At 46.7% G+C, this 23,776-nt stretch overlaps 1 protein-coding gene across 1 annotated transcript in view; it reads left to right on the top strand.

Annotated features, from left to right (window-relative positions):
* The window catches only part of AGAP1 (ArfGAP with GTPase domain, ankyrin repeat and PH domain 1), a 248,519-nt gene that overhangs the window by 189,580 nt on the left and 35,163 nt on the right, over positions 1 to 23,776 (top strand). Inside the window, 4 exon segments of the mRNA XM_039555487.1 lie at positions 11,014 to 11,168; positions 13,086 to 13,176; positions 18,561 to 18,634; positions 18,637 to 18,785. Coding sequence (XP_039411421.1) covers positions 11,014 to 11,168; positions 13,086 to 13,176; positions 18,561 to 18,634; positions 18,637 to 18,785 — 469 coding nt within the window.

The raw sequence follows: 23,776 nt of genomic DNA, 5'->3' as shown, positions 1-23,776 counted from the left end.
CTCTTGGTGGCATTTTTGGAAGAAAACACACTTGCAGAAATTGCTTCAAAATCAATCCGCCTTAAAGATCTTTGTTATTAGGGAGTTTTGCTGTTAGATAATGAAATATTTCTTACAGCATTTTATTGGGAACCAGTTGGGGTTGGTTTGATTAAGTGTATATATGGTATGAAAAATAGATTAGATAATAGAGATATAGAGATATAGATATCTCTGGAGCTGGTAACAAGAGCTTTTGTTGAGTTAACTTTGGGACCAGCAAGTGGAGCCAGCCCAGACAAACTGAATATCCTGGGAAATTAGTCAAAGACAAAGCAGGCAAATGATGACCTGCAGTGCCTGTTCCAGCCTGGTTGTAGGTAACAGCAGTGTGTAACTCCAGAGGCAGGCAGGGTGAGATGGCTCTGCTGGGCCCTGGCACATCAATCACCCTGCCAAGGCTTTGCTAGGCAGTGTCCAGACCCTTATTGAATCCTCAAAGGCAGGAGAGCACCTGGAGGAAGCTGGTGGGAGCCTAATGGATGCCAAAGGACACACGTGGATGTATCAGGACCTCGGCATCTCTGGAAAAAGTCCATTTGTTTAAAGGGAAGGGAGAGGCCTGACAGTTAACACATTAAAATGGATTATTTCATCAATAGGTTAATAGAAAAGCAGGCTGCAGGTTCACTCCTGCTCGCACAAACGTGCCATTAGGGTGTGAAAAATGGGAAAGGCACTGGGAAAGGGTCTCTGTGCACTGGAGACCATCTTCCCTTGCAGAGGGGTGCCAAACCTCGAGTTTGCCTATTTATATGTAAATGTTTCAGAGGAAAAACAAGTTTTCTGCCAGGCAATTGTGCCTCTCTAGTGCAGAGACTTCTTAACCAGGTCTTGAAATGAAAGGGTTTTTTTCAGCTTGAAGGATGCACCCAATGAAAATACTTTTAGATTTGATGATGTCACTCAGAATCCAGTCCTCCTTTTCAGCATGGAGCATTAAAGCCTGCAGATGGCTTTATTAAAATCATACCTAGCTTAACAGTCGGGGGGGGTTCAGGCAGGGCTCTTCCAGCTTTAATTCTTCGGCTGAAAATGGAGCTTTTTGTTAAAGCCTGCAGTGACTTCACGTCACTGTTCCTTTTGGCTGGAAGCAGCTGTTTGGTGTGAGTTCTGTGGGGCACTACAGAAGTTTCCTCATAAATATTGAAAGAAATCTTTGAAATTATTGTGTCCCGCTGCTGGCTGTGTTGTGGGGTGTTGATGTCGTCCTGAAGAGTGAGGGACGAGCTGTGATGGGAGGGAGAAGGCTCTGAGGTCCCTTAGAGGACTTCTAAGATTGACTCCAACCATCAACTCAGCACCACCACGTTCACCACTGAACCTTGTCCCACATCCACGTGCCATTTCCACGCTCCCAGACATGGTAATTCCCCCCGTTCCCTGTTGCTCCAGTCGCTGTCAGGTGTCCTGGTGTACTCGGATGTTTCATCAGCTGACAAAACCCAGCCTAAACAAAGTGTTTGAAAGATTCTAAAGAAGGTGAAGATGTGCTCTCCCCTAATGAGCCCGGGAACAGAGTGCTTTTGAGCCATATTTTCTGCTAATTGTGAAGCAGCACCTCAGAGGATCTCAAAGTTTGGGTCAGTTCTAACGAAATGAGGGTGTTGCTATTCTGTGTAAAGAACTGACTTTTTTTTTCCCCCCCTTTCCAATAAACACTTTGATTTTGCAGTGGTGGGGGGGTGGAATTTTGGAGCAGCCTGGTCTGGTGGAAGGTGTCCTTGCCCATGGCAGGGGGTGGAGTAAGATGGGCTTTAAGGTCCCTTCCAACCCAAACCATTCTGGGATTTTACAATTCTACTTCCTCTGAGCTCAGTGCTACAAAGAACATCTGTTGGTACGAGGATTTAAGGTCGTTACATCATCACCTCAGTTTCTAAAGGTGGTGATGTAAAAAGGAAGTTTAAGGGTGAACTCCAGGCACCAAGTGTTCCCTGCAGGCTTCTGGAGGAAAAGAAGCTCTTGTCTGGCTGCGTTTTGTCATGAATTAAATCGCGTTTTACAGTAGCTGTTTCGTCCAGTCCTGTACCTTTTGCACAAATACTTCCTGCCTTTTTTTTTTAATTATTATTATTATATATGTATATTTTTTTTTTTTACTTCTGCTGGTCTGTTTTCGTCTGTTCCAATAGCAGATCCATTTAATCTTGTCAAACCGTGTCATGTTGTGGTGACTGAAGGAAAAAAACCTCTGAACACGAGGTTTTCCACATCGACCGTGGATTGCAGGGGCTCAGTGGTCCTGTGTGCATTTTCTGTGTGTAGCTCTTCACGTGTGAACAGGCTCGTGCTTGTATTTTACTTCACGTGCTTTTTGATGTTTCTTTTCTCCCCTTTTTCATTGAAAAAACAAAAAAACCAACAACCAATTTTTTTTTTTTCTTCCTCCCCCTTTCTTTTTTCTTTATTTTTATTCTCTTTTTTTTTTTTTCTCTTCCCCTCCTGCTCTCTGGACGCAGCCAAACGCAAAGCTTGGAAACTAAACCGTGTTGGTAGCCTGCGAAATATTTACAGCAGCAGCAGCACCAACACCGAAGGTAACAAACCCACCCGTCCCAGATGAACACCTCCTCTCTCTCTCCCCCCCCTTTTTTTAACCCACTTCTCCAAAATTTCGCCCTCCTCGCCTCTCTCCCTTTCCCCCTGGAAATGAGATTTGCCCCAAGCATGCGTGTTTGTTTCCACCCCGTGTTTGCAGAGTCATTCCACTTGGTCTTTTCATCTTTCTGTTTGTGCCTTTTATTTTGCCATTCATGTTCCTTTCAGCTTACTTAAATTTTGACCTTTCCCTCTAGTCGTGGAGTGGTGATGTTTAAATTACTTCAGGAACCCATTTTCTCCTTTTATTTATTTTTTTTTTTTTTAAGAGATACATATATATTTTCCCTTTCTCCATGTGGGCACTCAATGTAATATTTCCCAAGTTATTACGGTTTTTAAAAGTGTTAGTATCAGGTGTAATGATCTGTAGCCAAATACAATAGTGTGCCGTGACATTTAAGTAACAATCTTAATTTGTTTTGTGCAAGCCTTCTCCATAATGCTCTTTGCAGCTCTAATCCAGAGGCGAGACAGTGCCGGGTCATTTGCATGTGCTACTCTTGCTTGTAAATTCTGGATATTGTTGTATTTCTAAAGGTCACCCGGTGCCAAAGTTCACAAATTGACTTACATTGCCTTCCCCCCCCCCCCAAGACAGCCGTCATGCCTTTTGTATAACAGCACATGGAATTTTATGTATTTATTTCCCCCCCCACCTCCCCTTTCCACCTTCATTTGAACAACACAATTATAAACTTTTTCTGTTGTTGTTTTTTAATATATATATATATATATATATTTTTATTATTATTGCTACAAATGTCGAAGGTCAGAATGACTCCGAAACCAAGCAAGGAGGAGGATGGGGGTGGGAAAAAAAACCTCCACCACCTCCAGCAGCACGGAAGAGGGATGGTGTAAGGAATAGGGAATGCAAAATAGGTCACAACTCAGTAATCTCGCTACGAGGGAGGGGGATTTTTTTTTTTTTCTCTTCACTTAAGTGCGAACCAAATGGGTCAAGTAATCGCGAGCGCATGCCCTAACACTAATTGACTTATTTTGGAATGATTATAACTGTAATATTTTTCTTAATGTCACTGTTTTCTGGGCTGTTGATTTTAGTGATTGCCAAGCAGTGGCATTAAATCTCTTGTAAATTTTAAATTGCGTGCTATTTCTGTAAACAAGTCCCTCTGTTCACATCCTGATCATTAACCTTTGGTGATTTATATCACCGTCCTTTTTTTTGCACAATTACAGCCCAGGCTGCTGGCGGGGGCCTGGCTCTCCCTGCCAAACAAAGTGTGCACAGGAAACAAAAGTGGGGGTTTATTCCAGCTTGTTAATGCAGCTTTTTTTTTTTTTTTCTGGAAGTGTAATTTTATTTCATTTCTCAGCCTCGGTGTAAAATTAATGCCTTTCAGAGCTGCTAAACCGGCTGGTTTGATCCTTTTGTTGTCTTTTCAAATACGAAGTGCAAAATACAAAATGACAGAGAGTGACTGTGAGATATTCATAAGTTTTGGGGTTGTCTTTTTTCCACAAAGACACTTTAGTAACTTTTTAATTTTCTATTTGCTGTTTATGCTTCCCAGCCCAATTTTTCCTCTGGTCAGGTATGTTTGTTGGTACAGGTTTAGTGCTCGAGAAGCTTGGGATTTTATACCTACCTGTTAACAAATTGCAGCAGGGGAGCAAATATATGGAATTCCCTTGTGTTTCACAGATCAACATTTTTTTAGGGCATGTCAAATTTGAGGAATCTTTGATCTTTCTGCTCAAACTAAGTACTGAGGGCACCTTGGTATGGGAACACAGTCCTGCTGGCCGTGGCCCAAAAAGTTTTGAGACACAGCATCAAGATGAAATTCTAAAATCAGGCAAATATATTATTTTTTGGATGTTTTATCCCCCCCCCCAAAGGTGGAAGGTTCAATGCTCTCCATAACTTTGAGCTGGTACCTTTGTGAGCCTTTCTGTGAGAGCTGCAGTGGTGAGGCACCCAAATGGGGAGTTAATGAGCATTGTAAGTATTAAAAACCACATGTTTAGATAATTATGCCTTCAAAAAAGAGAACGATGATGGGAAATGACGGTCCAGAATAACAAATGTGCTTTGGTCCTTGGCACGCGCTTGCTCAGTTGTGCTTACACCTCTTTACACACCACAAACATTTCCATCAGGTTCAGCCCCGCCTTGAAAAACTCTCCAGTCATTTTTAATGCCCTCCCGTTGGTTTTAGGTGTTCTGTGCCTGCTCCCAGGCGGGCAGAGCTCAGCTGGAGCTGCAGGAAGGTGCAGCCCAGGTGCTGCAGTTGTGCTGTGGGTGGGTGATGGTCCCCAGGGTGGGGGGGACTCTGTGCTTGAGTGTCCCCATCAGAGGGGCTGCTCTGTCCTGGCTGTTTGACAGCAAAAATAATGTTATGGGTGGGATTTTCACCAGGCGTGGGATCCCAGCTGAAGGACTCAGCCTTCTGAGGGTGTTACAGAATCATTGAGGTTGGAAAAACTCTCCCAGGCCATCGAGTCCAAGCTGTGACCGATGCCCACCTTGTCACACAGCCCAGAGCACTGAGTGCCACCTCCAGGCCTGCCTTGGACACCTCCAGGGATGGGGACTCCACTCCAATGCCTGAGCACCCTTTCCATGCAGAAATTCCTCCTGATGTCCACCCTGAGCCTCCCCTGGGACAGCTTGAGGCCGTTTCCTTTTGTCCTGTCCCTGTTCCCTGGGAGCAGAGCCCGACCCCCACGTTGCCACAAAATTGCAGAGTTGTCTCCTCCATCAGTTCTGTCTCATTACAAGAAACCTTGCTTTGATTCATTTTAGAGTTTGCCTAAACTCTTTCATTTTCGGATTTTGGGGGTTTTCCACAGGGAGCCACTGACAAATGAGGAAGTCCCACATGCTCCCCCTATTGCAGGCAGCCAGGCTTTAAGCCATCCTTTGGTTCTTTAGGGGGAAAAATATGTAGTAGCAGTGAGATATGCTTAAAACAAACCCCACTCTGGTTTTAAGAGTCACTTGTACCTGTTATCATAGCAGTGTTATTAAAACACACACTTCTTTCTCCTATACCAGCAGATTTAAGGCCTGGTCGGATGGGGCTTGGAGCAGCCTGGGATAGTGGAAGGTATCCCATGGCAGGGGGTGGGACTGGATGATCTTTAAGATCCCTTCCAACCCAAACCATTCTGTGATTCTATGATTTTGCAGCACAGCAGGATTATATTTAAGGAATTAAATGTCTGTGCTCTTCATGCTTAAAGATACTAAATCCTGATTTTTTTCCCCTCCTCATGGTTACATGTGAGATTTTAAACAGTGCTGGGCTGGATTTGCTGGGCACTGAGGGAAAACTTTATGGTTTGGATACTCAAGAAGCCCCAAGCTACCTCTGGTTTCAAGGTGATGCTGTTGCTGCTGTGGTGCTGTGCCCGTGCAGGAAGTTACACCCTGTCTGTCTAAACTGAATTTTTAAAAAAAATTTTAACTTGTGTTGTCTTGGCACCCAAATAAAACATCAAGTCCATGTGGCAGAGGGGTTCAGTGCCTTCAGCTTTCTACCACCACTCAGATAAATGGGATATAAAACTCTTCCAGTGGAACACAGCCTTTACCAAGAGCTGTGGGCAAGCGATAGCAGAGCTCCGTTGTCCTGATAGGGTTGATTTTCAGAACTAATTAGATTTAGACACTGGGTTTGGAAAGGGGAGAGAAGTATTAGCATAGCCATGCCCAGTGGGACGTGGCACAAATATTTCCTTAATTGAGGCTGCTAATAAACATCCTCATCTGCCGAGTGACGGGGGTGGTTCACACCGAGCGGCGAAAGGTGACGAGACCTAACGTTGCGTGGGACGTAAATAACACGTTGTAAACAAACGGTGTGTTGTCAACATCTCCTGTCGCTTCCCAGGGCACCCCAGCAGCTCTCCCTTCTCCTCCTTTGGAAAGGATGAAGGGTTATGGTGCTTGAGCAGAAGAGATTTTCAGGAGAGAGAGGAGGAGGCGATGGAAAAGGAGCTTAAATAGGGCTCGGTGTTACTTGAGGCAGGCTTGGCTGGGATTCAGGCTGTAACCTCAGCTCTTGAAGGTGCTTCAGGAGTGTTTGAAACGTGCCCTCAAGGGTGTTTTTGGTACTGCACTTGACTTCTTGTTCCTGGGAAGTGTTTCCTGTGTGAGTGGCACCACCCACCAGGTGTGCATGATGAGTTACTGTTAATTAGCGGCAGCACCAGCATCCTCTGCTATCAGACAAATACAAATGCACAGCCTGGTTGTCTTGGGAGCCAGAAGATCCAGTCTTATTCCTGGTTCTGGTAAAATATTCATGAATGCCTGTGAGAAATGCCTTAATATTTATTTGTTTAAAAGCCATCTTTTAGGATGGGTGGGATTCCTGCATGGCAGGAAGGAGCCCTTGCCTCCCACTGTCTTTCCGTGCTGAAAAGTTGGACCAGGTGATCCTCGAGGTCCCTTCCAGCCTGATCTTTTAGGATTTTGTGACTTTGAACTGTGCCCATCACTGGTGCAAGGTGTCCCTGGTTATTTATGCAGTTCTTGATATTGGGAGTAAAATAGGTGAGGAGTGGAAACTGGGACCGAGCTGATTTGTGCACATTATTTCAAACCTCTCCTGAGGGATACCAGGGGGTGTGACTGCTTCTGGACAAGTGCTTTCCCTACATTTCAGTGGACTGAACTGAGTTCTCTGGAACAAGTTATGGCCTAATTGTATCCTGTGGTAATTTTCGGGCTGGTTTTCTAAAGCTGGTCTCAGTCCCACATCGCAAACACATTGGGTAGGGGAAGGCGGTGAGGCCATGCCTGAATGTTTGTTTTTTCTTCCCCAACCCATTGCTCCTCAGGGACACCTTCCACTGTCCCAGGCTGCTCCAAGCCCCAGTGTCCAGCCTGGCCTTGGACACTGCCAGGGATCCAGGGGCAGCCACAGCTGCCCTGGGCACCCTAAAATTCACTGATTCCATGCCCGCTTCCACTAAAAGAAAAAGTCTCTTGTGCTTTGCCTTCCATATCATCACAGTCTCACAGTTTGGGCTCATTTCCCATCCCAGCCAGCCCTTCCCTCTTCAAAAAAAAATAAAAAGAAAAGAAAAAAGGCAAAACAAACAACAACATTTTTAGACATCTCCTGTTGATAATAACTTCCAAATGGAAGTTGCTGGCAGCTGGTTCTTCACACTTTAACCCTTCCTCTGCTGCCTCTCCAGGAAATAATTGATGACTGATTGGCCCATTAACCTTTTTTTCTTAAAAAAAAAAAAAGTTTGACAGCCTGGACTTGTGTAATGAGGAGGGATTCCTGGTGAAATCAGGCTGATGGCTGAGTTGCTTGCCCCTGAGGATGCAAAATTAGCCCCATGGGACCTCGTCTGCATAGAAACTGGACACAATTAGTGTAATATCCGGTGTTATTAATGTAGTTTGGAGTAATTGGGCAGGTTGATTTCGACAGGTTGATGGTGCTAAAATACTATTATAGTGGACCTTTCCATGAATAACTGTTAAACATGGAAAACTGTTTAATAAAATTTTGTGATTGGGCTCACAGGGATTTAAATAGCACAACCTATAATTTGACTGAAGAGTGAAAGTGAACAATTTCATCCTCCCTCCTGGATTTTCCTGTTCCCACTTGCTGTGCTTAAGGACGTACAGGAATGGGTTTGTTCCTTGTCTTCTGAAGGAATTGCCCTGGGGGGTGACGTGGAGCAGGCACTGCTGCTTTGTTTCACAGCTGAGCTTGGGGCAAAAACAGTCTTGGTGTGTTTAAGCAGAAAAAATTAGGGAAGATGTCTTCAACCAGCACGGCTTTTTGGGGACTAAATCTGAAGCTTCAGTGGATATAGAATCATGGAATTATTGAAGTTGGAAAAGACCTCCAAGATCATCGAGCCCAGCAGTTAATCCAGCGCTGCCGCGTTCCCCACTAACCCACGTCCCCAAGTGCCACATCCACATGGCTTTGAATTCCCTCCAGGCATGGGCACTCCACCACTCCCTGGGCAGCCCCTTCCAAGGCCTGAGCACCCTTTCCATGAAGAAATTCCCCCTGGTATCCACCCTGCCCCTCCCCTGGCCCAGCCTGAGGCCGTTCCCTCTCCTCCTGTCCCTGTTCCTGGCAGCAGAGCCCGATTTCCCCCCCGGCTGCCCCCTCCTGTCAGGGACTTGTGCAGAGCCACAAGGTCCCCCCTGAGCCTCCTTTGCTCCAGGCTGAGCCCCTTTCCAGCTCCCTCAGCCGCTCCTGGGGCTCCAGCCCCTTCCCCAGCTCCGTTTTCTTCTTTGGACCTCAAAATGTCCTTCCAGCCCAGCCTGAAAATGTGCTGCAGCTCTCCTGGGCTCATTTCTCCTGGCCAAACCAGCTCCGTGTGTGTGTGATCAGCATTATTAAAGAGGAGATCAGAGGGTTCAGTGGTGCTGCAGAGACCTCACCAGTGTTGTCCTACAGTGCACAGGGCTGAGTGTTACTTCATTTATTGTGGAGTAGTTCCTCTTAGATCTTCCTCATAAACCCCTGAAAGCTCTGCTTGATAAACGAGCCTTTTCCATGATTTATTCATGGCATTTTGGGTAATGCCTCTACCTGTTTGTTTGGAACACAGTGTTGCTATAATGGAACAGTTGTAGCTGTGCAGTTGCATCATTCGTCTTTGACCCGAGGGAGTGCCATGGAGCTGTGTCAGGGGAGTTTGGGTTGGGTATCAGGGAAAGGTTCTTTCCCCAGAGGGTGCTGGGCACTGCCCAGGCTCCCCAGGGAATGGGCACGGCCCCGAGGCTGCCAGAGCTCCAGGAGCGTTTGGGCAGCGCTGCCAGGGATGCCCAGGGTGGGGTTGGTGGGGTGGCTGTGCAGGGCCAGGGGTTGGATCAGTGATTCCTGTGGGACCCCTTCCACCTCTGGATATTCCATGATTTCTTCTCCCACTTAGTCCATGCACTGTTTTTCAGTAAAACTGCTGCCTCGGCTGCCTTCCTGCACCTGAAAATAACCTTCAGCTCCGTGTTTATCCCCACCTCAAGGTGCCAAGTCACTTCCTGATATTTTTGAGGCATCCTTACAGCACTGGCCTTGCTGACATGGAGCTTCTCCAAGAAAACCCCTTGTTCCACAGCTTGGGAGCACAACTGCCAGTGGGCAGCAGTGCTGTCTTTAAATCTGGTGCTGGATTTGTCCCTGGTCTCTGCATGTTTATGGATGATGAGGGAACACAGCAGTGTCATGGCTCTGAATATATAATAAGTCATTATGGGACAAAATGCTCTTTCTGAAGCTCATTATGGCTGATGTTCACCAGAATTTTGTGCTCTATTATTCTTTTTCTTTCATGCTCCGTGCCAGCCCTTCCCAATTGCACTTACTCTGTTTCAGCTTCCTTGATTTTTTTAATTTGGCATTGGTGTCCCATGTGTAGGTGGGCTGTGTGTCCATTTATTTCAGTTCTGCTGGTATTTCCATGTGCTGCTCCTCTGGCCTGAATACTTGTCCTTATCCTCCAGTAGCCCTCAGGATATTTCACTGACCCTCTCTCCTGGCTTCTCAGATCATTTTCTCATCTCCCATGTCGGACGTGGATGTTGAATAGGTTGAACTGATTTTAATCCTGTATTATAGCCCAGTAATTATTATTATTATTATCATTATCATCCCAGTATTCATGCTGCAGAGGAGAAAATGTACACATCTGCTTTAATATATCTGTGCTTGTAAAAACTGCTTGAAAGAAGAGGGTAAATTGTTACACTTTCTGTATTGTCAGCTCTTTATGGTCCATTCATCTTTTATTTTGTGGCACCCTTTGATTTTTACATTATGTAGCTTTTAGCTCCTCAGGTTTAAATCTAAATGATGCTTGCTGGCCATTTTATGTTTGATGAAGGTACAGACTCGATTCCAAACTCACAAACACAGGAACTGAGCATTTACCCAAACCAGTGCTTTGTCTGGATAGCATTTAGAGAGAAAAAGCAGTGGATCCTGGTTGTTTCCTGCTGCACTGTGCAGGGCAGGATCCAGCCTCAAACCTCATGTTCAGACCTGCATTTGCAGGATTTGCACAATCCCAGAATGGTTTGGGTTGGAAGGGACCTTCAAGATTATCCAATTCCACCCCCTGCCATGGGCAGGAGCGCCTTCCACTGTCCCAGGTTGCTCCAAGCCCCAATGTCCAGCCTGGCCTTGGGCACTGCCAGGGATCCAGGGGCAGCCACAGCTGCTCTGGGCACCCTGTGCCAGGGCCTCCCCACCCTCACAGGGAAGGATTTTTCCCCAGTATTCCATCTAAATCTATCCTCCTTCAGCTTAAACCCGTCATGTAGCAGAAGTTCTCATCAACCAAGGTTGTTTCAGCTACTTTTCACTATCCTTAATCTTTTCTTCCAATTGCTCTTTGGTTTTTTTTTCCCAGAACAAGAAGAAAACTTCGAGTTTATCATTGTCTCTCTCACGGGCCAGACTTGGCACTTCGAAGCAACCACCTACGAAGAGAGGGACGCGTGGGTCCAAGCCATAGAGAGCCAGATCCTGGCCAGTTTACAGTCCTGTGAGAGCAGCAAGAACAAGGTATGGTGCACAGGGCAATACTGACAATTAGCCATGGGTTAGCTCATCATTAAGATGGCAGCAAATTCTGAATTTCAAGCCCGTACTCCTCGAGGTGTGTGTGTGTGTGTTACCCCCACAGCTGAGGAGGCTTGGAGCTTTCTGAGGGGAGCACACGGCCTAGGAGGAGCAGCTTTTCCCCCCTTGGAGTGCTTTCCTTTGATGACAGAAGGAATTTGCTCGCCCTTCCTATCAAAATAAGTGTTTAAAGTCTGAGATGCCTTCAGCCAATGCTTGTTTTTGGGAGAACTTCTGCGTCTTGAGTGCAGCTGTCTGTAAGCACTTCACAGGAGAGAGCAAGGTGCTCTGTGGTGCCTGAGGGAGAAGAATGGCCACTAGTTGTCCAGAACTGTAGACCCCATAATATTACCCATCTAACAGTTGTCTTTCATGATTTTATATGGCAAGGAAGAGACTCCTAGTTTTAAATGAATGCCTGCTTTCGTTGCCCTGAGGTGCCAGGGTAGATCAAACACCACTAATTACCATCATCATACCACAATTTACTTCCCATTTGGTGTTAAAAAATGGGTTTATTTCCAAGATATATTCCTGAGGTGGAGGAAAATCCCAGTTTACATGTTTCTTGCTTTGCATGGGTTCAGACATCCTGATGGGTGTGTGTTATCAGAGCACAGAAGGGGAAGTTTGTGCATGAGCACCCACATAAAAATATCAATGCAGAAGGATAAAGTGATGCCTTAAGAGGCCTCCTAGACACAGAGACTAGACAGGAGTAAGGGAATAAAAGAGGTATTTATTTGAAAGGCCTTCAAAGGCACACCCTGGGGGCCAGAGGCTACTGCCAAGATGGACCCCAAGATGGACAACAGGTCATGAGTTCTTCACACTTTTGTGAGTTTGGTTCATTTGCATAGCAGGGTTAATTCTCCAATTAAAGCTTCAGTTAATGATGTCGTTTCCCCAAGCTTGCCCCCCCCTTTAGAAGCTTTTGGTTTATACTTTTGGGCCTAGGACAGTCTGGGTGTCCTTGGAGAGCAGGCCTGGAGAGGCTTTGTTATGTCTGCTTGGCATGAGAGAGCAGAAATTACCAGGCTACAAGGAACTTCAGAGTCACACACCAGGCAGTGCAGGATGTGAAAAATGGAAAAGTTAAAACCTAAGGCATCATTTCCCCCCCTCTGACTCTTCCAGAGTGGCTGGGCAATGGCTCAGGGAGGTTTTTCACTCCAGGTTCCCAAAGCATGTTAGAAGAACTGGCTGGAACAGCAAAGGGCAGCTGGCTGGACAGGTGTCCCACGGAAGTTGCGTCTCCACGTGGATATCCACAAGTCCTGCTTAAATCCCTTCTCCATCCCTTGGTGCAGGCAACAGTTTGCTCCTCAGGGAACCCTCAAGGCAGTTTAGGGTAGAGCTGAAGTGCTGGTGCATCAGGAGAGTCTCCCCGAGCAGAGGTCATGGGCAGGTCACCATGGAGAGCATTTAAACGGGAGCCACCGGGTGAAACCTGACCTTTGCATGATAAAAAGGTTCCAGCCGCTTCTGCAAAGCGTCCCTTAGTCTTCATTAGCACAAGCACGCACGTCGATAAAAGAAACTGATCTTGCAAAATGATATTCTTATCTCATTTATCTCGAGAAGCAAACCTGCAGTGTGGCTGCTGCTTTTGGGGAGAGCAGGGCTCATCCTCAGGCTTGATTCCCCTCTGTTAGAATCCGGGCTGGAGACCCCACAAGTCTTGGAGATGCCAAAAGATCCCTGTTCCTTGAGAGGCAAATCAAGACTTGGGGTTCCTTGACCGTATTCATTTGACCTTGGTCTGAGCTTTGGGGTTTGCCGTTCATTCAGCTGCCAGTTGTGTCATTTAGGTTTTTTGGGTTCTTCCTCACTGCTCATTCGTGTCTTTAAATCCCCCAGTCCCGCCTGACGAGTCAGAACGAGGCCATGGCCCTGCAGTCCATCAGGAACATCAGAGGCAATTCCCACTGCGTGGACTGTGAGGCTCAGAGTAAGTACAGCCACCTGACTTCGGCTCTGACCTCTTCTCCTCGGCCAGGGCTTGGGGGAACACCCAGCTCTGGCCTCCCTGGTGTTAACATCCCCTCTGTTGCTGGCACATTTCTGCTCCATTGAGGAGTTTGCTTAACCAAATCTTAATTTATGCTCAATATCTGCCACATCAATGCATCCTCATTTTTTCCCCTCGTTGTTTCACGTTGAATGTCAGCATTTCTGTGCTGAAGGAAAGAAGTTTGCTGTTTGACATCAGTTCCTTCCATTTCCCGCCTGTTTTGCGAGGTGAGGGCACACGTGCCATGGTAATGTTTTCAAAGAAGTAGAGCTTCATTGCTGGTTTTTCCTTTGGTTTTTTAGGCCTGCTTGGCAGAAGATACCAAAGTCATTGCTCATTATATCTGGATGCTAGAAAACTGATTTTGGATTTTTTTTTTTCCTTCCCCTTTGTGTTTCTTTCCCTTTTTTTTTTTTATATTTTTTTTATATTTTTTAAAACATATACTTAGTGTTCAGAAGAGTGTTCTCGGGAATACTTTGAGCTGTGCTTCACCTCACTAACCCCGACTGAGGCCATTATTCTGGTGCTCTTTAGTTCCAGGGGTTTGCAACAAAGCCACAAAAAGGAAGTTCTCTTGCTCTAAAGCAATTAGTTGGAGGAGCTGAAGGACCGAGAACTTGTGCATTTTTATTTCTTTGATATTTGGAAGTCAGAACTTTCCTTGCGATTTTTGCACATGCTTAAAATGGAAAAAAATATTCACTTCTTTTTCTTCAGGTGTGATTCTTACTTTTGAAGATTCGCCGCTTAGGATTTTGACTCCTGGTCTAAGCCGTTCTGACACCCCAGGGTAAAAAGAACATCTGTACACAAGTGCAGGTGCTTTTGCACCAACAGTTTGGTCTCTGTGTTCCTCTCCATGTGATTCAGCACGTGCTAAACACGGGAAGAGGTTGGTTTGGGTGGTATTTTAGCACCTGGAGCCCAAAGCGAGTCTTATTTATTAGTGTGCTTTCATAGTGACCTGGCAGTCATTGAGATTTCCCCCAGAGCTTTGATGTGGCTCAGGAGAAAGGCAGGTGGGGTGGTGTGCTGTGTGTGAGGAGGAGGGGGTCTGGGAGTGACCTGCATGGATATTCAGCTCATTTGAAGTGCTCACTGCTGCCTCTGAGCAGCCCACGGTGGGAGTGGTGCCAAGTCCTGCTCCGCTCTCTCTGTGCAGCTGTGGGTGGCATTTTCCCAGCCTTGCTAACTAGATATAATATATATATATTTATAAAATACACAAATATATATTATACTTTCATATATATGTATGTATTTATGGGAGGTTATATTATATATCTATAAGGTGCAATCCCTTCAGTGCAGACCACTCCCACACCCACAGCATCCCTCTGATCCACCTCAGCTCTGCCCAGACTCCACGCTATCCCCAAGGCTCGTGTTTCTCTCCCCAGCCATGCATATATCCCAGGATTTATGCAGCCAGGCGAGATGTTTAATCAGGAAAACGGTTGTGCAAGAAAGCAGCACTTCTTTTTTGTTGGTTTTTTTGCTTTTTTGGGTTCCACCCCTCCCCCCCCAACCGATCTGGTTTTCAGCCAGATTGTTCATGGGTCAAGCTGGCCCCCCATGCGTGGTGCCAGCAGCAGGGATGTGCCAGGAGCATGTTGCTGGGAGAGGGCAGAGTGGGACAGCCCACTTTGGCAACGCTCTGTCGCGTAGCTTTTGCAGGGGGATGATTTTGGAATCTCAGCTGGACTTGTTTGTGTTCTCCAGAGATGATTTATGCCCTCTCTGACTCCTCTCGCTGTTTGACCTTCCTGATTTTAAGGCCACCTTTGGATAAACCTGAGATATTTCCAAAGCAATGGATCTTAAAATGTAAACACACACACATGAGGTGAACCTCAGCCTGCTGCTTTTTCTGCAGGGCTTTGCTTTATTCCCTTGCCTCCCTTCCTGCCTTGCCTGGGCAGGTCCTTACCCCCAGAGCACTTAACATCACAAACCCCAGCACCTCGTAGAGCTCTCACATCGTTTGCATCTCCAGAGAGGCAGATGTTTGGGAGCACAGGAGTACGAGATGTTGCCATCCCTCAGCTCTGTTCAAGAGCCATCAATCTTCCACTTCAGAAGTCTCGTTCTTCCTCTTTCTGGAGCTCTTTGCCTTTTGAGCACTTGGTGCAGCACTTTGTTTCACGGGGGAATTCTGCCTTGTTGGATGTTAACCCAGCAGCTGTGGGCTGCCAGCATCCTGGCCTTTTGGCAGCCTCCAACTGAAGTTGTTCAGTATTCTCCTTTTAACATGCCCATCCCAGAGCAAGAGATGAGGCAAAGTGCTCCTTAGGAGCTGGAGTTTGTGCCCAAGATCTGATTTCATGTTTCAGAAGGAAACTGATGTTGCCTTTTCCCAAAGCAGCGGAGTCCCGGGGCTGATTTCATCTGGAGAAGCCACCCAAGGTGATCCAATTGCGTAGGCAAACCCAGCTGAATTCCTGGATTTTGGCTCTACCAGAGGATAGATATGAGTCACCTCTTCCAAGATATCCAGAGACCATGGAAAAGCAGGTCTTTGCTGTTGCAGAAGAAAACAGGGAGGGTTTAAAAACATGGATTCTCATCATGAGTTTTCCAATCCAGGAGTCTGATCACTGGTGTATTTTGTATTTGAGAACCAAACACTGAGGTAATAATTTGGGCAGTCTTGTCCTACCCATCACAAAATTCAATTTTTCATGCAGAATAGAGTAAAAACCTCTCAAAGAATAAGAGAGTTGCAAACTTTTCTCTCTCTTCTGCTGCAGCTTGAGATGCCTTCACCCCTGCCTCTTCTTTCCCTGGCTCTTCTGCTCCTCCTTCCAGCAGTTCCCTCTGCTCAGCCCAGGGATATCTTACACCTGCTGACCTCAGGAGGGTTTAGCCTTTCATCAGCCTCCTCAGATCCAAAGGGATGAAGGAGACAGTGGGGAGGGGTTATTCTCCTAAGAGAGTTCTCACCTCCAAATGGTGAAGCTGATTGAGGTGCAAGTCAGAGTGGAGAAGAGGTTTTCAGGGAAGGAGTGAGCCAGGCGTTTTTGAGAATATGGACAGCTGAAAAGTGTGATCTGGGTAGATTCAGTGGTGCTAAAAAAGCTCATTTTTTGTTTGACCAGTTTTAAGTAAAGCACCTTTAGCTGCACTGAGTGGGCTTTTTCTTCCTTTTACCATCAAACTTTGATATCCATGCCTGCCACGTGCCTTGTGAGCGTCCTCCAATCAGAATTACTCTCACCATCAGCAGGAAAAGGGAGCTGGGTTTGTATCATCTCCATAAAAGGAAAACAAAACCCAACCTTGAGTAGTTACAGCTTTCTAACCACGTGTGGTATGAATTGGTGATAATAATTTTCATTTCTATAACAAGTTCAGCCCTTGCCTTTCCTCATTTGCCACCTTCCCACTCAGCTGCGTGTTGTCAGATTGTTGAGATTGACAATAATACCTTGGTAAAATTCCATGGAACTTCCTGGTTGTTGTTTTGGGGGACTCCTTCAGTGCTGGCAACTGGAAAGGACCCTTCCAACCCAAACAATTCTGTGATGCTCTGAAGAGGGTGAATATTTAAAGAATTTATTCAGTGCCAGATGCACTACATGTAGACTTCAAGCAGAGAGGTGTTTGGGAGGGAGGTCATGTCTTTAACACCAGTTGTGTCAGAATAATTGGAATAATGTAAGTTGGTATTTCATTCTCTTGCTTCATTGTGAGTTCATGCCTCTTAGAACTCATTGCACTTTGGATTTTTGTGAGGATAACCCTGGCCTTTGCAGGTCAGGGGTTTCATTCCGAGTCACAGTTTGCAAATTTCAAATTATTACTTGCTGTGTTTCAAGTTTATACCAACAAATTGCTGCTTGGGGGTGGGGGGGTTTAGTGTGTTTCAGATACACCACTGGCAAAACAACAGTGGAGGTTGTATAATAATAATAATAATAATAATAATAATAATAATAATCTGAAGAATTGTGGAATTAAAGGAGTTTGTTGTAGTTGTTGTACCAAAAGCTTGGAAAGCATGGCAGGAGTTTTGTCTCACCTTGTTTTTTGGAGGTGTGAAATGCTGTATGTGTATAATGTAGGTGTTACATTAGGTGTGATATAAGAATATGTACGGACAGGAACTTCTAAACAACAGCTGTGGTTTTCTGCTCAAGTGGAATAAGATGGGGGATTTTTGTTCTGGGGGACATTTTTAGATTTCTAAGGATTGACTGAAAAATGTCAGTCAGTGCCTTCAGTGAAACGTGGGACTTCACCATTAATATTGTCAGCTTTCCTCTCCTATTTTTTGTCCAAACATGACATGGCAAAGAACTAGGAAATGTTTTGTTTCCACATATTTTGGCTGCCAAAAACAGCTTTTCAGCTGTGGGTTACGAGACGAGTCTTTGGATGAAATTTTCCGGAACAGAAGGAAACACTGGAAATTCATTTTCTGTCAACTCCAAATTTTATTTAGATAGGAGTAAGACTTGCCTGCCCTCTTAATTAATCCCCGTTTTCCTGCTTGGCATTTGGGGCAGTTCTTTGGGATGCACAGAGTAAGGCATGAAGAAAAGATCTGACAGCAGGGGGGAGAAAAAAGCCAACAACAATTCCTCTCATGTGTCTTCAGTTGCATTTGTTAAGGTGAATGTTTGTTGGAGAGAGGGCAGTCCATACAAATCGAGATTTAAATTACACAGGAAGAAGAGTTACACGTGGCAAAAGAGTTCTGAACCACGCTGGGAAATGGAATTTCCCATCTTGTGTCAGGTTTGCCCCAGTTCTTACCCTTCGTGGGGTTGTTTTGGGTGGGTGGAATCCTCCTGGCTTGTGCCCTGGAACTGGGGCCGTTCCAGGTGGGACAGTTCCATCTTGGTGTTTATCCCTCTGATTCTGGAATTGGAAGAAGAGTCAGATGTAAGAGCCACACATAGCTGGTGGTGCAGGTGGCTGTTGAGGGAGTAGATGTAGTGAGCAGGAGATCATTGTTTCTGGTCTCTATATTTTTTTCTCCCTTTCAAGCGGCTGCGAGCAGCTCTGGATTCCCAAGGAGGGGCCTTCTCCACTTCATCATCCTTTACCCATCTCTGTGGTTACATTTCCTTGGTTTCTCCTCTCCCCTCTGATTCATAGGGGTTTTTTGGCTGGAGGTGGGGTAATACACCTTCTGAGACACCACCTTTTATTTTTTTTTTACCCCTGAGGGTATCTCCACTGACCCCAGGAGACCTCCCAGCTGCACTTTAGGACAAGACACCCCTGGAGCCAAAACCTTCAAGCACAACCACCAGCAGGAAAGTTCCCTTGGGTGTTGCCTTGTCCTAATTGCTGTGTCCCTTGTCCTGCAGACCCCGACTGGGCCAGCCTGAACCTGGGAGCCCTCATCTGCATCGAATGCTCAGGGATCCACCGCAACCTCGGCACGCCAACCTGTCCCGGGTGCGCTCGCTGGACCTGGACGATTGGCCCATAGAGCTCATCAAGGTGATGTCAGCCATTGGCAACGAGCTGGCCAACAGTGTGTGGGAGGAGAACAGCCAAGGCCACGTGAAGCCCTCCTCAGACTCCACCAGGTGCGTTTGCTCACTCTGTCTGTGACACTGCCGCTTTTAACTCCTCCCTCGCGCCGTGCCTTGTGGGAAAATCATTATTTATATCCTCCCTGCGTGCCCAGGAAGAACATGTGTCAAAGTGGGGGGTGGCAAAAGTTGAGTGACCTCGTTACGTTCTGGCTCTTGCGAAGGTTTCCTCCGCAGCTCTGCAGTTTTTCTGTTCAGCGGGAGATGGAAACCTCCCGCCTGCTTCTTCCTCCATCTAAATTATCCTGTCATGTGCTCCTTTGTCTCGGTGGGCCACAAAGTTCCTGCCTCTTGGACTAACAGTTTGTCATTAATAATGTTCCTTCAGAGGTTCAGGCTCGCTTGGGAATTGGTACCTGGCTGTCAGGTCTTTGGTTCTGCTCGGGGATGTTCAAAGTCCCGCTCGCCGTGGGCTTGATTACTTTTTGTGTGTGTGATTTATGTGAAACCATGAGCTGCTGGGGGGGTGGGGGTGTTTCCTTTGAGAACAGCATTCTGCCTGCCTCTCACAGCTCCACACAGTGAAAATCTTCCTGTGATGTGCTGTCCTACCTAAAACTAAGGGGGTTTTTATGCTTAATTAATCTGATCCGTGTTAAAGACAGACGTTTTGAGAATACTTTTTCCAGTTAGGGATCAGGTGGAAAGATCACTACACCTGGGCCACCTCCTGCAGTGGAGGGGTGGGTTTGTGCTGTTGTGTGTAATAAAGTCAACTGTTCCTCATTGCATTATTTCGTTAGCCCTGAAAAATGAATTTGTGGTGCCACCTTTGGTTCATCTTCGAGAATGAAGCCACGACATTAATCAGGCTACTTAGATGAATGGCTGTGCATTTAAAAGTGCTCAGGGAGACCCAAAGAGAGGTTTTTTTTCAGGCAGAAATGGGATGTCTGCTCTGTGTGTTTGTATTATTAGACAGGCAGCACGATGATTTCATCAGGCAGATTGAAATGAACTCTCAGTGACCAGTATCGCTTTAATCCAGAGATTTTCTGTTCTTGCACCTCACAAATCTATGTTGCTGCTTACTGCTGAGGTGAGATGGAGCAATACCTCAGTCCTAAACACCTGAGAGGAAAAGGCTTGCACTCAATTGGAATTCTATTTTAAAAAAGAAAAATCACATTATTTTAGTAGTCAGATAATAAACACCATGAAAAATCTAAAATCCACGTGACTGTGATGAAAAGAGCACCATCCATTTCAATTAAATCATTCATTTGGGATTGAATTTTTACTTCTAGAAAATCAACTTTGTTCTCTTAGTATTTCATGCTCAGGGCTTATTTTAATTCTCCCCCTTTGTTTCAGTGCATCTTCATGGTTATCTTCAGCTGATTCTGATTGTCACTGATACCACTGCACTTTCTTTCCTGCGCTGCAACATTTTTGGACAAAAGGATTCATTTTATAAATAGGATTTTCTAGCTCTGTGTCCAGGTTCACGCTTACGTGATCGAAGAGGTGCTAGAAAAAGCAGAATTAGGATGATGTGAAAATTTTCCCACAAAGCAATTGCAATCTTGCTTTGCTGCTCCCATTCCTCTGCTGTTTGCAGCAGGGACTGAAATGTGATTTTTCACGTAAATACCAGAAAGTTCTGCTTTTCCAAAGTGAGTGGCTCCTTTTGTGCTTCACTTTGGTCTCTGCCAGCATCACAATCCTTCTGTCCAAGATGTGGTGAGAAAATAGATTCAAGTTCTTCAGGTAGAGGCTCTGCTTTCCACGTTCTCACTGCTGTTTGGAGTTTTGCATGAGGAATTCTATTGGATGAAGCTAAACTGGACCTGAAAGGAGGGTTAAACAAACCTCCCTTTTGTTGTTGTTGAGGGACTGAAGGGGGAAGAGGCAACTCCCAGAGAGCTGGAGAGGAGCTTTGGACAAGGGCATGGAGTGCCAGGACAAGGGGAATGGCTTCCCACTGCCAGAGGGCAGGGGTGGATGGGACATTGGGAAGGAATCCTTCCCTGGGAGGGTGGGGAGGCCCTGGCAAGGGGTGCCCAGAGCAGCTGTGGCTGCCCCTGGATCTCTGGAAGTGTCCCAGGCCAGGTTGGATGGGGCTTGGAGCAGCCTGGGACAGTGGAAGGTGTCCCTGCTTGTGGTGGAACTGGATGGGCTTTAAGGTCTCTTCCAACCCAAACAATTCTGGGAATCTGATTCTGTGATGGGGCCGTAATAGACACTTTTAGAGGGGATCAGGTGGGTTTTACCTCTTCATGTTGTGTCTCTCTAGTGGAGATGAAGCCATCAGTGGAGGCCCAGAGATTTCTAGGGACACAAAAAAAACCAGGCATGAGCTGCTCCACTAATACTGAATTGTTGGGCTGGGAGGCTCAAGGAGTGTTCACAGGCTGGGCTAAAAGGAACCTGAAAGTCTTGATGTGGCTTTCAAAGCAGTCCCTTCACCTTGGGAGAGGTTGGCACTGATCACTGTGTGGTTGCAGGGGCATCCCGCATGTTTCTGTGGAGTAGAGGGAAGGGTGGAGGGATCCATGGAGATGCTGTTTTGCAGGAGGAATTGCCAAAAGGCTGCTCTAGGTCATGGCATAATTAAGGAGTCTTACCCAGGAAAATGTCACCAGTATTTCTGAGAACAGAGCTGTGCCAGGCTGTGAGTACAGCTTCCATTCAGTAATTCTGCACACTCAAAAACAAGTTATTACCAAATTCAAGACCTCATCGTGGCTTGCAGCTACCTCCTGAGGGACAGCTCCCATCTCTGCTCTCTGTGACAGGGACAGCACCCAGGGAAATGCTGGAGCTGTGCCAGGGCAGGGTTAGGTTGGATCTCAGGGAAAGGCTCTGCCCCCAGAGGGTGCTGGGCACTGCCCAGGCTCCCCAGGGAATGGGCACGGCCCCGAGGCTGCCAGAGCCCAAGGAACATTTGAACAAGGCTCTCAGGGATGCCCAGGGTGGGATTGGTGGGGTGTCTGTGCAGGGCCAGCAGCTGGACTCACTGATCCCTGTGGGATCCCTTCCAGCTCGGGATATTCTGTGATTAAACCACATTAAATACTTCTGTCCTTTTCTAGTCTGCTTAAATGCACTTCAAACTCTTCATCCAAGCAAACCACGGGGAAACATAAACCTGGACACTTATCTTGAAGGCCAGAAAGGTTCTGAGATCGGAGGATGTGTAAAATTCAAAGCCTGGCAGCTTTTTAGCAAAGGGCATTGTCCTTCCTGCATTGATCAGGGATATGTTGCACAGGTATATCCTCTCATATTAACACATTCCAGGTCATGTCAAGCAACCTGGCCTAGTGGAAGATGTCCCATGGCATGGGGTGGAATGAGGATGGGCTTTAAGGCCCCTTCCAACCCAAACCATCCTGGGACGCTTCAGGCAGATCTCCAGGTCGTTCTGTGCCCCTGTAAATCAAAAGCAACACTCAGGACGGCCTCTGGCACTGAAGGTTTTGGGAAGCAGAGGTGTGGTGTGATCCCCAAGGAAGCAGCACAAGGCAAGGCTGAGGGTGTTGCTGTGATTTCGGGGAGGAAGGAGGAATAAACACCAGCTCCGGTGAGCACAAAAAGTTGGGGAAGTGGCAGAAAACCCAAGCACAGGCAAACACTTGAGTGGAAAGGGAACAGGGACCAGCTGGCCCTGAGCTGTGGTGTCCGTGGGTCCCTGATTAGGTCAGCTCTGGAAAGCTGGTAATTGGTTCCAGCAATTACCAGCAACCCCGAGAACGCCGCTCAAACTTCGGGAGGCCTGTGACAAATTGAAGCTGACTGCTGGTGAAGGAGTATCGACTTCCCATTCCTAAACAGGGGGATCATTAGTCAAGAAAAGCATCTTTTAATTACTCGCAGGAAGGAAAAAAAAGAAGAAGAGGGGAAAAAAGGAAAAAGATCTTTCGGTATGGATCCTGCAACAACCGCCAGGTTTTTGTTCCAAGTGTATTCAATATTAAATTTATTGTCCTGGAGGGGAGGGGGCGGGCGGGGGAGCTTGCCTACGGTCCCTCCTTGGGTAATGCGGGTTTAATTTGGAGTGAGAAGTCAAATTAGAGTAAATCAATGTTGCAACAATTAACTGGGGCTGGGGATGGGATCAGGATTTTCCCTCTAATTGCTATTGATACTGTTTAAGCACGCTCTCACAACGCTGCTTTGGAGTGCTGCGGCACTGGAGGAGGAGCCCTGTGGGGCTGAGCTGCTCCATGGAGGAATGTTGGAGATGTGGGGAAGCCAGCTTGGGAATTCTTTGCCTTTTGCACTGGTTTGTCCATCCCCTACCAGACAATGAGCTTTTTTCTGCACACACCTCACACATTTTGCTTTGTCCTCACGCCCGCGTGGCTTCTGGTTTGCAGACTTGTTTGCCACCGTCGACTTCCCAAGGTGGTGTTGGCCTTTTCCAAAGGAGACAAGCTGCCCCATCCCTCTGCCCACTCCAGGAGACGGTTACCTGCTCCCTCACCCACTTTTCCTGAGCTGCCAAGGTCTCCATCCCTATCTCCCTGGGAGTGCTGGGATGGATGTGCCACCTCCACCGGCTGGACGTTGCAGGGCAAGCTGAGGGAAGGCAGGGTCATATCCAGGCACCATCCCGGCCATGTTTCTTGTTCTGCTACTCCAGCCATGCCAAATATCTGCATTAGCCACAGACAGACAGGGCTCCACCATTTCAGCATCCTTTTGAGAATATTCCTGGACACGTGGAATGTCCAACTCCATTAAAACTGGTTTTGAAGTGAGGGATGAGTGGGTTGCAGAAGCTCAGGCACAGCTTTAAGCTCTTTAACTGGGGCTTGGAGCATGAGCAGCAGTTGTGCTCAGGTCTGTTTGCTCAGCAGTCTCCCTGTTCATTCTGGCTACCAGAGGTTACAGGAAAATCCAACACTGGCTGAGCGGCCTCGAGCTGGGAGCCAGCAGTGGGAACTGACTCTCACCTTTCGAGGGAACACCCAGTTGGATCCTTGCTCGCTAATGAACTCAATTTAATGGTGTCAGGGACAACATGATGCAGCTCCACT

The sequence above is a fragment of the Corvus cornix genome, chromosome 7 (genome assembly GCF_000738735.6).
Source record: "Corvus cornix cornix isolate S_Up_H32 chromosome 7, ASM73873v5, whole genome shotgun sequence".
NCBI lineage: Eukaryota > Metazoa > Chordata > Aves > Passeriformes > Corvidae > Corvus > Corvus cornix.
This window is presented reverse-complemented; position numbering and strand designations above follow the sequence as displayed.